The 15,620-nt window shown below is 34.5% G+C and overlaps 1 protein-coding gene across 1 annotated transcript in view; it reads left to right on the plus strand.

Moving 5' to 3' along the window:
- Nucleotides 1-15,620, plus strand: part of Dgkb (diacylglycerol kinase beta) — a 696,235-nt gene that overhangs the window by 500,814 nt on the left and 179,801 nt on the right. The window contains exon 22 of the mRNA XM_051145066.1: nucleotides 10,565-10,655. Within this exon, the coding sequence (XP_051001023.1) occupies nucleotides 10,565-10,655 (91 nt within the window). The remainder of the gene's footprint in view (nucleotides 1-10,564; nucleotides 10,656-15,620) is intronic.

Here is a 15,620-nt window from a genome sequence, read left to right on the forward strand (position 1 = left end):
AAAGCATGAGGAAATGTTCTCTTCATGTCTGTCTTAGGATCGTATCCTGTGTGTTTGAGTGTGTTGACACATGGTTAATCCCAAAATGAGAGTGAGTACATCTGTCAACTAGTTTATGTATAAGTCAGCTGGACTATTTTGTATAAATTACAGCTTCATGATGGAAACAAAAACAGAATATGATATTCAGGGAGTCATCTGGGTCCCTCATGATGTAAATCAGTGACAAAAAATGCAATCTAAGTAGTAATGGCTGTACTGACTCATGTCTTGTGCTACACAGTTCTTCAATTTGATTTAAAACATCAACAGGTTCAATATAACTCAGGTAGTCAGATTCTTGTACCTTGTCATTTTGTGAGATAATTGATGTTTATACAACTACTCATCAAAGAGTCATAGGGAGGAGACCTGTCCTCCATTTTATGTCCTAGTGTCAGAGAATTTTTTAAAAAGACACCATTTTCAAAGTGCAAACCTGGCTTCTTGTTAGGGAACCTGAAAAAGACTGTTGATGTGTGAAGGAAAGCAAAAAGTAAAGCACTTAACTAATTTTCAGAGAATAGAAACACGTCTTATTAGAAGTATGTTTCTTTAGTTGTGAAGCTGCGGCAGTCCTCACAGTGGTAAAGGAAACAGTGTGTGAAGGAGCCAGAGAAGTATAATTTTGTTCCTTGACTTTTGCAAGTCTTAAAAAATATAACTTCTTACATTTAGAAGAGACATGAAAATACAGCAGGGTACAGTAAAATAGATACTAATGGTCTATGATCTAGAGTTAAGGTGATTCAGAGTAATAAAAAGTATTAGTTTTCCAGTTAAAAAAGTAAGTGTGTTTGTGAGTGTGTGCATGTGTATTATGTTTGTACATGTACGAATCCATGTGTGCACGTGTATACGTAGGCATATAAATGTGTATGATCATATGTGAATTGCTCATGGATGTTATATATATGTATATATATGTATATATATCATGGTGAACTGTCTATATTGAGACTACCCTGACAGTTTGCTTCAAGTGACTTTCATATTTGAAAGGTTAAGCATTCGCTGTTAAGTAAAATTATTTTATTTAATAGTAGAGTGCATCTTCAACTATTTGTTGTAAATAAACAAACTTCACAATCAATTTGTACTCTACTTGTGAAGTTGTTTATGACTTAGGATAGTCTTATTAGATAGTCGAAACCTCTATATTTAACTAGTTTCCCTAAAACTCAGTAAGTGCCCAGTAAATATCTGTCGAGCTATATTATCCTAAAACTAAACAACTTTTATATGTGGTAACTGACGATGGATTGAATCAAGATCAATAAACAGCACAGAAAGAAAGAACCAAGAAATCTCATGAAATTCAGTTCCTGGACGATAGAAAAGAGAGCATGAAGAAAACTGTCACTCCCTCCCTAACTCAGTGTATTCCATCGCTGTTATCCATCACTGCGAACTGCTGAGGGATGCTGTAAGACTCCCCAGTGGTTCTGCAGAGCCATGTCTGGGTGATGTGACCATATATCTGCACACTGATAAATGCACAAAGGTAATTGAGTCCTGGAGCCTAAAAGTGATCAGACTCGCTCTCATTCATTTGTTCATTCTTACAGAGAGATTGAAAGACTTAAAATAGAGAGGAAGTTGTGATGGCCCAAATGCACATCCCACAATTCCAGATATTATGCTCATAATCCACAGAGAGCCAAGTTTACTTTCAGATTGCTTAGTGACTACAAAGTTAGGGCAAAGTGGAATGAGCTGTGGGATTCTGTTACCCAGAACCTGTGGAAAGTCTCTTGAATTTTTGCCCAGAAAGAAGTCTTTCCTTTTATCTTATACAAACTTATAGCTTCTTTTTAGCACTTATTACAAATCACTTAAAGTATGGTAATACACTTTTCTCATAAAATATATGCAGTTTCAATAAAGACATATTCTACTATGTATACAAATACAATTTTAGACCAGATGTGGTGTCACACACCTTTAATCCCCGAACTCAGGAAACAGAGGTAGGTGGATCACTATGAGTTTGAGGCCAAACAAACAAACAAATAGAATTTTAGTGTCTTATCTTTGAGGTAGGTAATCAAAATATTGAATAAATAAATTCTTTCCTCATCAGAAAAGGAGCACAGTCATGCCTCTTGATGTCCAGAATAAAACCCAAGCATGATATGTTAGTTGCTACATTTGTAGTGTACTCTTATTTGACTTTAAATATAGTAAAGAAAATTTTATGATATATATTTTCTATTTCTGGCCATGGAGATTCTCTGAATAATCCCCCATGTTTACAGTTTGAGTGACAAAATTAATATTTTACATTTAGTTATCATTTTTGGATGGACTCTGTATGTTTCTGTTTCATTTCTGGCAGATAGCTTAAATATTTCTATAGAAAATAATAAGACTTCACAAAATACTTTTTTAGAACAAATATTACAAGGCCACCCTCTTTCTTTATTGATAGAGGGGTGTGAACAGGTTTACAGTAGAAAGCATTCCTTACTGTATTATGGCAATCTCACTAACTGCTTTCTGTTCTATACTGAAATTTCTGACTACAAATAAAAGCATCGTTGGCAAATGAGGAAATAATTTAAAAATGATGTTTTATGGTGATGTTTTAAGGTTCTTTCAAATATTTACGTGTGGAAAGAATGCTAAGAAAATTTGAGCATACAGAGAATTAGGTAAGGAAAGATGATTCCGTGATCTTTGTATGTCTACTCATATCATACAAGAAAACGTGCTGAACACAAATCCTCATTTTAACTCTGTTCTTTCAGCTACTACTGAATTTCACAATGTGAGAAATTGCATTATTCTATCATGATATGACTTCAATTAGAGTTTTAAAAATCTCATTGATATTAACACGCGTGTGCATTACTTCTCAAACTGTGCTACACTGTATGCAAGTGTGATTTGCTGCAAGAAAAGACCACAAGAAGTAGATGGTCTGTTGTTATATCTCACATACTTAAAAATCTAGAAACACGGCTTCACAGTTGGTGCTTCTGAATTTTCTTTGCCTTTCTCCTTGTTGGGACAAGATAGCAGCCATGCCATCTCCTTCAAATTTCATCCTCTCCTGAAGACAAATTAGAACAAGAAGAGAGGGCAGAACCTTTACTCTGTGTGACCTTTATCAGAGAGAGAGAGAGAGAGAGAGAGAGAGAGAGAGAGAGAGAGAGAGAGAGATTCTGTCATCCACTCTAGATCGTGCAGTCATATTCACATATTCACTTGTTTTGCTTCAGGAGACAGAAAGAAGAGCACTTAAAAAGAATGTCAGCCACTGTCAACTTGTCTGACCTTTGACCTGTCTAACCTATGTTTTATATGGCTCAGGTAAAGATTCCAAGAAATGCTGCAGTCGCTCTTGTGTTCAATGAGAAATGTTTTCAGAAGGGAAAGGAGAACTCTGGCATTTATTTAGTAAGATTTTGCTGCATTCCATGAAATGTTGCAACTCACTTCTACACTCTGGCAATTGGCCTCTGTGATACAGTGCTGTGCTCAATAAGAAAGGCAATTATCTCTACCATAAAATTATGTTTATTCTCCGTAATAGGTTTCATAAAAAAAAAAATACTTACAAGAAACCGTTGATTGAAATGTAAAGGTTCTAGACATGCTTGGTCATTGATTAAACATGGTATATAGTTTGTTTCAGGTAATCACAAAATTATCAGCACCCCAAGGTATTTATTGTGTGCAGGCAGCTCTCTGATGATTTGGTGACATTGCTGCTTTGGTTGTTTCTTATTTCACTTTATTAATTAGATATAATATGTGGCAAAATGCTGACAAAAAGGATACTTATAGGAACATTAGCTTCTTAGCATCTATTAACAGAAAAGTTTCAACCGTACAACCCTGTTACATAACCACTATTTTAATGAAAAATTTAAACCACTAAAAATAATAAAAGGTCTTATTTCCAAAAGTATTTTTTCGTACAGTTACATGAGAAAATTTGTTTAGTCTTGTAAAAAAATTTCAAATAAAAATTATATTTTTATAACATCTAACTTTTGTTATAAACCAAGATCGATTACTATATGATTCTGTCTGAAATTTCTATAGCATATTGCTTATCTCCCTGGGAATTGACAAGCAAATCTTATGAATTAGATAGAAGCATTTTTATACATCATGTTTTAAAGAAAAATTCATTTCTCTACTAGTTGTCTGGAAACATGAGCCTTGTTTGCTCTCCTTGGTGTGACTATACAGTGCCACAGCTGTAGTCACAGTGACGTTTCTTCCTTATGGACTACCGCAGCTGTAGTCACAGTGACGTTTCTTCCTTATGGACTACCGCAGCTGTAGTCACAGTGGCGTTTCTTCCTTATGGACTACTACCAACGTCATTCTCTTACTGTGAAAGACAGAAATTGCTGGAAGCAAAGAAAAGAAAATTTGAGAATCTAAATAAGACGCAGTTTGTTACACGATTTACAATGGTACAGAACAAGTCACTTGTATCACTGGTATATTTATATGGGTAGGAATTTTAGTGACATAGGACCTTCATATACATATTCATTAACACTATAATTTTTATAAGTGGCAGTAAAAATATTTATTCAATGTACTTTTCATGAATAGAATAATAATCTTCTTCATTATTTACTGGTATATTTATGGTTGCCAATTAAAGAAACAAAAAACTGATTTCTCCTGGGTTGGGTCAGGACTTAGTTGTTAACAAACAGATGCTACTTGAGTCATCCATGCAGCATAGGGTTTCCCAGGAGACTTTAAGAAGTGAGCAAACACATGTTCCAATGGATGGTCCCCCATCCATGCCCATATGGGCAGAACTAAATGAACTCAGTCGTCACAGGAGAAAGGATTTTAGAGGGGGAAGTGGTGAAAGAAATAGGAGAAGAATTAAAGGGGTGCAAATTTGGGGTGAATTTGATCTAACCATATATGCATGTGTGAGTGTTACATAAAACATTTTTTAGAAGTGAGAAAAAACATAAGATATTGCCTTAGTTAAATTTTAATTGTTACAACAAAGCACCATGGTCAAGGCAGCTTATAAAAGAGTTTATTGTGCTCTTACAACTTCAGAGAGTGAGTCTATGACCACTGTGTCATGGAGCATGGCAGCAGCCAGGCAAATATGGCATAGTAGCTTAGGGATTATGTCTTGACATGTAACAAGGCTGTGGGAACTAACTGGGAAACTCTAAGGTCTTGAAACCTCAGAGCCCATCCCCAGTGACATACCTTTTCTGAAAAGGCTATACCCCTAGACCTTCCAAGCCCTTCCATCAACTAAGGACCAAGTTTTCAAATATATGAACCTATGGGGGCTATTCATCTTCAAACCACCACACTCCCCAGTCCTCTTTTTCTTGCTCCTATGCTAAGACTGTTGCAATAGCAGGTCTGGACCGACACAGACACAATTTCACATAGCTGCTCTGGATTGCACTAACTTCTGTAAACAGCGCTCTCTAGACACAGTCCCACTTGATGCTTAAACAAGGCTCTAAGGGGCACTTCCATCTGGCTCCTGCCTTATATTTTTTTAAAATAACTTTTCACTGTGCTTGGGAAAATATGAGTAATTATGTATCAAATGTCTAGTGTAATGGCTTCTGACAGTGAAAGCAAATACAGGTGACTTGATTTCTTGATAAAACTCTGCAAGCTTAAACCCTTACCATACTACAATAAATTAATCAACTTGTGTGTATCTTCACCAACACTGACAGGCAAGCCCAGTTTCTGGTATACTTCAGAATATGGAATGGCTTTGAAAGACTTGAACTTAGAATTCCAGGGAAGATATTCATTGTTAAAATCCTTGTCTTCATGAGAATACTCTTTCTATACTTAAATTGCTGTTGGAATACTTCAGGAACAACAGCAACAACAAAGTGAAACAAAACCAATAAAAATAATAGGAATTATTGGAACACTTTAATTAAAATTTAAAAGACATATTTATCATAATTCCATGTAAAAGTAAGTTATTTAGAAGATTGTGTTTCTGTGTGCTTTTAAATGTCCAAGATCAAGAGGGATCTCGAATTTAATGCTGAATCATTTTTAAAACAACCTTGAAAAGTGTACAAATGCTTTTTGGGAGACCGTTGACTTCATATTTAGTAAATAATCTCCATGTGCTTTTTGCATTTCCACTGAATACATAACAATTGCACCTGTAAGATCTAATCGTGATCCTGAGGGACACTCTCGCTGTGTTTAGCTTTCTGTGCTTTTATGACAAATTTCTACACAAGATAAATGAAGTGTTTGTGCCTCTCTACTCTGCAGCCTGGTTAGAAGCAACCGTCCCATCTGGTTAGGCACATCTGTACTTTTTGTGGAAGTACACGGGAACTTTATATTTTATTTAGTTTTGTGTGTTTCGTGTGTTTTTTTAAATTTGGAAGCTGAAAAAAGAATGAATAAAAGGATAAAAGGAAGGAATGAACAAAGGAAGGAAGGAAAAAGGAAGAAGAAAGGAAAGAAGAAGGAAGGAAAGAAAGAAGAAAGGAAGGAAAGAAGGAAGGAAGAAAGGAAGGAAGGAAGGAAGGAAGGAAGGAAGGAAAAGAAAACCAAGAATGCTACAAATATTACATGGAAAATGTTTTGCTAGAAGCTAAATTACCTAGTTGAAAGTTAAAAACTCACAGAACTAAACATTGACAAAATTTCATAATGACAAAGGCAATTTTTCAACAAAATGTTGCACAGTTCATATTTCTCTGAAAATGTAAAAGATAAATTTACTATTAGTGAAAAAAATACCTGGTAAATAGGACTTTGGCTCTTCATTTTTACCTGAACATCTGGTAGCCAAGCATTTTGAATATTAATTGCAGGTTTACAATTAAATTCATTGGAAAGAGACTTCGTATATTAATTAAAATTATAATTACATGCATAATTTTTGCATGTGGACTTTGTAGGGCAATTGTCATCTTACTTGGAGTTATAAATCCTGTCTAAATATACAATAAGTTTGATTCTATGTGATCAGATCATACCAATTGAATGTCCAGTTCCCAGATTCTCAAGTCCAAAGCAATGTGATTTTTCTCACAAATCTTACTGTGAATTATTCAGATCATTTTCTATTGTGAACCATAAAAATAGATGGCGTACATGCCTAAATGTGCTTCTTTTGCATTTCTACATCCTGAGGACCAGTTTGGTTTAAAAAAATAAAATTTAACAGCCTTTAATTTGTCATGTGGATCTGATTCTATGTGTTCTTTATTGCCTCCATATATTTATCGAAGCGAAGCATAAAATGGTTGTAATAATGGAGAATTTAAAGTAGCTTCTGCACATGAGCAGTAATGCTAACTAATATGGTGAATAAAGGCTGCATGTAAATTCTCAAGATTTCTGTTTCTTATGATGTTTTTGTGAAACAAGTGTTTGTCTGTTGAAACAATATTTACATGAAAGTATGATGAACTTTGATAGGCAGAATGGAAACCAAAGGGAATTATCATTTGCATGAAACACTGATCCACATACATATATTTAATTTACAACTGCAATGTATTATTTAGTCCACAAAACCTTTGAAATGTGGCCTTTCATGTTCCCACATGCCCACTCAAAGGTAACCTAGGTATAGAACACGCCAGTACAAAAGAGTCCTATCAATTGCTGTGGAGTCTACTTCTCCCATGTCTCTTGAACTGTACCTCTCCTCCCTTCCCCTAGCCACTTGGCATAAGCTGACATCTTCACTGTTCCATCATGTTTCTTTCAGCAGTTCTGTTATTTTAATTATTCAGCCCATGTCTCCATTCCTACCCATCCATAAAATAAAGCTGATCATGTCACTGCATTGATCATAAGCTTCTTTCGGTGTTATGTCAATCATAGCCTTTACCTTCTGCATACAAGTTTTGAAATAGACCACACCCAACCTGATAGTCCATGTTCATTCAACATGCTGCTATGTCAGGATGTACTTCCAGGAAGGCCAGAATTCAACTATTTCTTTCCATTGTTTCAGCTAGTAATTTATTTATCTGCTACCTCCTTTAAGTCCTTTGGGTTCACTGAGGCAAAATTAGTCATTTATGAATGCTCACTCAATACTAATATTTTTAGCTGACATTTTAATTATTATTTTTTATGCTTGCATGTAATTTTGCCACATTCTTTTTCATTTGCCCATAATATAGCATGAACTTTTGGACTCGTATCTTTAGAACTTAACACAGAGGAGATGAATGGTCCAACTGAATACTTGTTGAATGAGTAAACAAATTGATGACTGAATCCACAGATATCTGGAGAAAATGCTGACCCAAATGTTACACCTGCAGATTGTAAAAAACTGGTTTTCCAAAAAGCAATGACTGAACTCATGATCAAAATACATCATATGCATGTTTGGAATTCTCAATGAATTAGTACAAATACAAATGCTATGTTTTTAAAAGGATGTCTTGATGACATCTTACATTAACCAATATTTTCTTGTTTCCATATACAGTGATGTAATTTTGTCAGAATGAGTCAGTAGGGAAATATTTAAAATTTTATATAACTTTAGCGATTGTTAATGTTACACAGGTCCACAGATCCAAAGCACTAGCTATTCTTTTTTTTTTTTCAATTTATTCTTGTTACATCTCAATGGTTCATATTTTAATTTTTCACATATGTAATATCAGGCTATAAAGTTAAAAAAAATAATCTCTGGGAAAAGTAAGATCCTGTGAAATTTGATATCAACTTTGTTCTTCAGCTTAGTGGTTTGCATGTGGTTGAAACAGAAAGAGCTTATAGAAATTACATATGAAAATAAAACCCTTATGAACCTAAATATTACTGAGTATGTCTAGATAAAAAAGATTACTTGCATATTTTATAACTTTATATCAGAAGTTTTATTTCAATAACCATAATAATAAGTTCAACATTAAGTTCCATGTCAGCATTCAAAACAAAGACTATTCAATTAATTAGTAGCACATTTTCAGAATATCTTCATGTCAAAATGTTTCACAATGTGATAAAATGGTAACCTATTAATATTTATTAAAAACAGAAGAAATTAATGTGATAAATATATTTACATATTATAATAAATCTCAATATCATTTTGGTATATGAAAATATGTATGTCATTTACCTCTATTTTCTTCTAAGAAAGCATATTACTTATCATAAATGTTAATAATTAAGAATTAAATATATTCATAAAATATTTATGTATTTTAAATAATATAAACATCTTGCCAAACTCTGCAAAATTACAGTAAGTGACCAGGAATTTAATTACCTTGTAAAATAGACAAATTTTTAATCATTGAGTGACATAAAAGGAAGTCTATTACTTTAATTTGGTACTGAGGTTTTTTTAATATATTCTTTTCAGCTTCTGGGCATTATCCTTTCTTGCTAAATGCTTTCAGACTGTCATGATTTTCTACTATTATTCATATGAGAAAATAAATCTGGTTAAAACAATTAATGCTTCTTACCTAGTAATTTTTAGCTTTCTGGTAACCAGCAAGTTTTCATAAATATGATTTCTATCCTTTCTTTTTGAAAAGTTAGCTATTTAGAAGTTTTAGCATATTAAATCTTTTTCTCTTTTCTCACAGAAAACTCTATATTTCTTTTTACCCTTAATGGTGTTTAGAGTTAATAGTTTAAAATCAAGTTGCTTCTGACACACGAACTACGAGTTCTAAGGCAATTTTTTTAAAGTCTGATAACAACAGATAGAAAAGTCAATGATATTCAGGCCTCTGTAAGATCAGCACACCCCTGGAATCCTATCAGGCACTGTCATTCAATTTTACACTAACATACACACTTTGAATTTATGTGGCTACACACTGCATGCCCTCAAATGTTTTCTTTTACTTTTAACATTCAAATGATTATTAGTTTTATGTCAAGTTGACACAAGCTAGAGGTATTTGAGAAGAGAAACTCTCATTTGGGATTCTCCTTAAGATATACCTATAGGCAAGACTGCAGCCAATTTTCTTAAATGGTGATTGGTGTAAGGATGGGCACAGCCCATTGTGGGTGGTGTTACTCCCAGAAAGGTGGTCCTGGGGATTTAATGAAAGCAGAAAACTGATTAAGCCGAAGAGAGAAACCCAGTAAGCAGACTCTTTATGGCTTCTGTTTCACTTCCTGCCTCCAGGTACCTGCCATGTGTTCCTGTCCTAACTGCCTTTATTTATTTATTTATTTTATTTATTTATTTGGTTTTTCAAGACATGGTTTCTCTGTGTAGCCTTGGCCATCCTGGACTCACTTTGTAGACCAGGCTGGCCTCGAACTCACAGCGATCCGCCTGCCTCTGCCTCCCGAGTGCTGGGATTAAAGGCGTGCGCCACCACGCCCGGCTCCTAACTGCCTTTAATGATGGGCTCTGATGTGTAAATACAAGTGAAATGAACCCTTTCTTGCTCAAATTGCTTATACTCCTTGTGTTTGCTCACAGCAACAGAAACAAGAAAATAAGACAAAATAGAGTTACTTTCTTTTTAACCCCTTTGGATATGGTGATTGTCTAAACTGATTCTTTTCCTTTTTTCAGAATGAAGAACAAATTTTGGTATTTTGAGTTTGGCACATCTGAAACCTTCTCAGCCACCTGCAAGAAGCTACATGAATCCGTAGAAATAGAAGTAAGAAAAAAATGGTTCACTTTTGTAATAGTATGAAGTGGCTTGTGTTGTTGGGTTTTTTGTTTTGTTTTGTTTTGTTTTGTTTTTTGGTGTTGTGTTGTGGACACTAGTAAGAAATATACTTTTAACATATAGTTTTACTCAAGATTCTAAAATATGACCTTTGTCAATCATACTGAATGTAGTACTATTTGAAATTAATGAAAGTATTACTATGAGATGTTTTAATATCATATAAAAGAAAAGCGGAATAAAAATTTGGAAAACAGTATAATTTGCTGTGCACAGCATGAAGAAAAATATGACAGCTTTAAAAATTAGCTGAATAAAATTTAAAAAAAACTTGGAAAACAAAACCATTACACTTTCAGGTCTCAATATCTCATAAGTTTAAAACATAGTGCACTGAAAGTCTGCTTACTTTCACAGATAAATGTTAAAATATATCCTTTCTATTCCATTTTAATTGTTAGCTAAGGTTCTCAGTTCACACGGTTGCCATTCCTCATTACAGATATAGTATGTAAAAACTCCAAGAAAGAAAGCAAAGATAATAAGAAAAGACAGACTTCAGAAAGATCTGAAGGTCTACTGAAAATAAGACTAAATATTAGAAATAGACTGAATGGTTAGGGAAAACAAAAACTGTGTCCTTAAGCAGAATAAATTGTAATGATCACATAAGATTCCAATTAAGATCCATCCTGACATTCTATACTTTTTATATAACGTGTTCAGCTCGTGGTCCAGGGGAGTAGTGAGGGGTAGCCCAGACCCCTGACTGGCTCTCTACACAATACTTGAACATTCTTCTGTATTGAACCAGGGTAATCTTGGACCTGGGGGGGGACTGTGATGTGAGGGGACCAGCATGACCTAAACTGGACTAATGAGTACCCAGTTTGTACTGTCCCACACCCCAGCTCTCCTGTATTACTGTCTTGAACAGCTCCACCACTCTGACCTGGTGGGGGATGTCAGCTTAAAGATGGGCAAGATGGGACTCCTCCTCCAAAAGAAAGAAAGAAAGAAAGAAAGAAAGAAAGAAAGAAAGAAAGAAAGAAAGAAAAGGAAGAAAGAGAAAAGAAAAGAAGAAAGAAAGAAAGAAAGAAAGAAAGAAAGAAAGAAAGAAAGAAAGAAAGAAGTATCTGCATGTATTTATATGTGTGCAATCATGAATATTTATACTATATGATATATTATTAATAATTAAGACTGTCTTTTAATTGTATACAGTGTAATAGTGTACATATAGTTGCATGTATTAAGATTACTTTGTGTGTATGATATGTGTGTGTACATGTTATGTATATGCCCATGTGTATTTGCACATGTATATGGAAACCATAGGTTGATATAGGGAGTCCTTCTCTATCCCTGTTCCACTTATTTTACTGAGAAACAGTCTATCCACTTAATCTGGAGATCACCACGTTGGCTGGACATGCTGGCCAGTAAGCTTCAGAGATCTGACTGTCTATGTGGCCCTGGAGTGAAGTACACACAGTACACCCTGTTTATACCTGAGTGTAAGAGATCCAAACCCAAGCCCTCAGGCTTACGAAGCGGGCACTTTACCGATGGAGCGATCTCTACAGCCCTGATTATGTCATTATATATGTAGTTATTATAAAATATACATTTACATGAGTTTATTTTTAAATTATGCTATCACTTTAATTTCAAAAATCAGGAAGTCATGAAACTGTTTATATTGTAGAATTTGAACATTTCTGCTTTCAAAAAAAAAATCTCTGCTCTAGGAAAATCTGTAGCAAAAGCCAAACTATGGCTTTGTTGTTGCTGTTGTTGTTGTAGTTGTACGCAGTCTTTCTTTATTTCTTTTTTTCTTAAATATTTTTTATTTTTTACATATATATTTATATTATTCCATATATACACAATAAACTACATACAGCAAGAAGAATCATGAAACAGTCAGGAATTATATAAATGTTACATTCTTAATATTTTAGCTATTTGTATTTGACAGCCTTTAAGAAAACATCTTTCCTATCTTGGTGCATCTAAAATTCTGAATGTAAATCAATATCTATCATATCTCATCATTATCAACTTAAAATATTTATCTAGACCTAAAAACATCTTAATCCTCAAACAACTAAAATTAATTGCAAAACTAAACTGTCCAGGGTCACCCCATCAGAGGCGTGAGAAGGAATAAAATTGATTACATGAGTATACAGGGGCTGCAGGTTAGCAGCTTCCCAAATGAGAAGATAAGATACAGTTGACTACCTGAGCAGTCACCCAAAACTCTATATAGTGTGGAGCATCATCTTCAGCCTTCTGGCCCAATATATATGACAGACATATTTGTGAGGCATGAACTATTGAGGACTTGCTTATCCTGTCTTGTCAGAATTTGATTGTCGACTCTGCCTGCATCCATGCTTGCCCTTTTTAGGCAAAATCCTGTCTGTGGTAGAAATGAGGACCTTTTGCCCAGTGGCTTCTTTGTCACATTTGAAGCCATGTCCATAAGGAAATTCTCTGCTACTCATCATCCTCTTGGAAGTAGTCTGGGTGTTGCCAGGAGTTAGGCTGGCTCATTGTCAATGAATCTTTAAAATTATAAAAACCCTTTTAGCTGCCATATTCTGTATGTCTCTGAGGTTTTGGAAGGCCTTATCTATTTTACCTAGTAATTGATTGATATGACCATAATTTGATCAACTAACAATTAACTCATATAATTTATTTATCCTTGGCAGCCTACACTAGCACTTTCAAAGTATTGGAAGTAAACCTTATATTATAATTGAGCTATATGAGTACAGTACCACATATTAGAATGAAATATATATAATGTGTGTGAAGAATAATCTTAAATTTGAATTCTATACCACTGTATCTAAAATTAAACTTATTTTGCATCTATATACAAAATTCTATACCAGTAATTAAAAATAACCTTGTGAGTGACAATTAAGGCATTAAGTTGAGGAGTAGATTCACTAATATACTTTTTGTTCTATCTTTCCTATATATTTCTATATTCCCACTTCTTTGTTTTTAACTCTTATCTCCAAACCTAAGAATGGAAGGTGACAGAGAGAGAGAGAGAGAGAGAGAGAGAGAGAGAGAGAGAGAGAGAGAGAGAGAGAGAGAGAGAGAGATCTGATCCTGGACTTTTCTCTCTAAATAAGACAAATAATAATTTATAACCAACTCAAATTGAAAATAAACATCTATAGCCCAAGGAAGCAACAAAAAATGTACCCAATCTTTCTTAAAGGAATTGGACATCATCTTCTTAAGGTTTCTTCAGGCTGATTTGGGATGAATTATACCTCTGTAAGGGCACAAATAAAATTGAGGAAATGATTAAACAATCTAGGAATAGCATTTGTGGTCCAGTTTCTAAATGTTGAGAAATTCCAGGCTTAATTAGAGTCCTGTGTGGGACAGTCTGAAATGCTTGACCAATTGAGATTGGAAGCTTTCTTTGAAGGTGTCTTGGGAGCTGTTTTGTTCTGATGAGGACCAGCAACTGAAACACTTGATTCTGGAACATGAAGGATGCAGCAAGTCAGTGCTCAGCATGCTGATAGGAATGCATTCTATCAGGTCTGATCCAGTATCAGTGTCCAGTTCTTTTGTTTTGAAAAAATATAATTTCTCACAAGCATTATACAGTTCTAAATGTATAAGGTATGTGTGTGTGATGCACAGAACAATTAAGGCTAGTTCTCTGCTCTTTGTATGAGCAGAAAAAAAAAAAAGACATCTGTAAATCTTCACTGATGCCATACAAAGAATGGCATCTAACAGTAATTCATAGGGGTTCTGTAGCCAACAAGAAGCATTGTCTATGCCTAGACATTCATGTCCCAGCCTGTCTCAGAGCTATTCCCATATAGTCAAATTAGCAATATAAGTTACCTGCTTGTTCTGCACTTTAAAATTTTCACATCCCAATTGTTTCCCCCCCTCATTCCCTCTTCCTCCATCCTATAGTCCTCAAAAAGGGGAGCCCTCCTCCTCTAACACCTAACCTCAGCCTATCAAGTTTTATAGTGTAACTGGAGACCCTAAGCCTTCCTGTGCCTCTCCTCCTTTGTGCCTTTCCCTGAGCACAGAATGAAAGTCTATCAATCCACAGAGCAATGCTATATGTGTCACAGAGTATTGAATTTTCAAGAAAAACGTTTGCTTTAAGTATTTAATGAAAATAAATATAGAAATCATTGAGTTTTAAAGTTCTAAATACAGCTAAAATAAGTGTTGTTCCATATAGCATTACAATACATGGTTGGAGGAGAGCAATTCAAGATATTCCTCAAGAAATCTGGAAAAGAACTGAGTTACTTATCATAGAGTCATGCTTTAACATAGTCTAGCTTTTTGGTTCTGCATTTCTGGCTTGCTTAAGGATTCACTACTATAGCATTTATAAACTGGAGTCAGTACTCTGTGTTCTCCCCATTATATTATTGTATATCGTGTGTGTGTGTGTGTGTGTGTGTGTGTGTGTGTGTGTGTGTGTGTGTGTAGCAATATCAAGTGTGTCTTTCTGCTCACATTTTAATGAATCTAGTTTATCACATTAGTAGAATATGACTTTCTACCCTGAAGGTTACTTCATAATTAAATATAAGAAATCAGCAGTTCGGAAATTTGATTCTGCTTGCTATTGCTTCCTATGTGGCCTAAAATCATACCAACTATGGTTTGAGAAATGTCTAATGAGGAATAAACCATGGCAGTAACAACAAAACCTCTAACAGTGGTTATATGTTTTAATGTCAGATTCTTCAAAAACAAGTCACTTTCTGTGTGTAGTTTATGTCACAATGCTCTTTCTGCAGGGAGCTACTTCTAAAAAGAGCAAAAACTTGGAATCAAATAAATATTTGGGAATGTACTTCATAATAATAGTTAAAACACATGTATTTTTAAATTTTACCTCATGTCTAGTACTAAGGAATGCACCTCCATTAT

Source organism: Acomys russatus, chromosome 1, assembly GCF_903995435.1.
Source record: "Acomys russatus chromosome 1, mAcoRus1.1, whole genome shotgun sequence".
Taxonomy (NCBI): domain Eukaryota; kingdom Metazoa; phylum Chordata; class Mammalia; order Rodentia; family Muridae; genus Acomys; species Acomys russatus.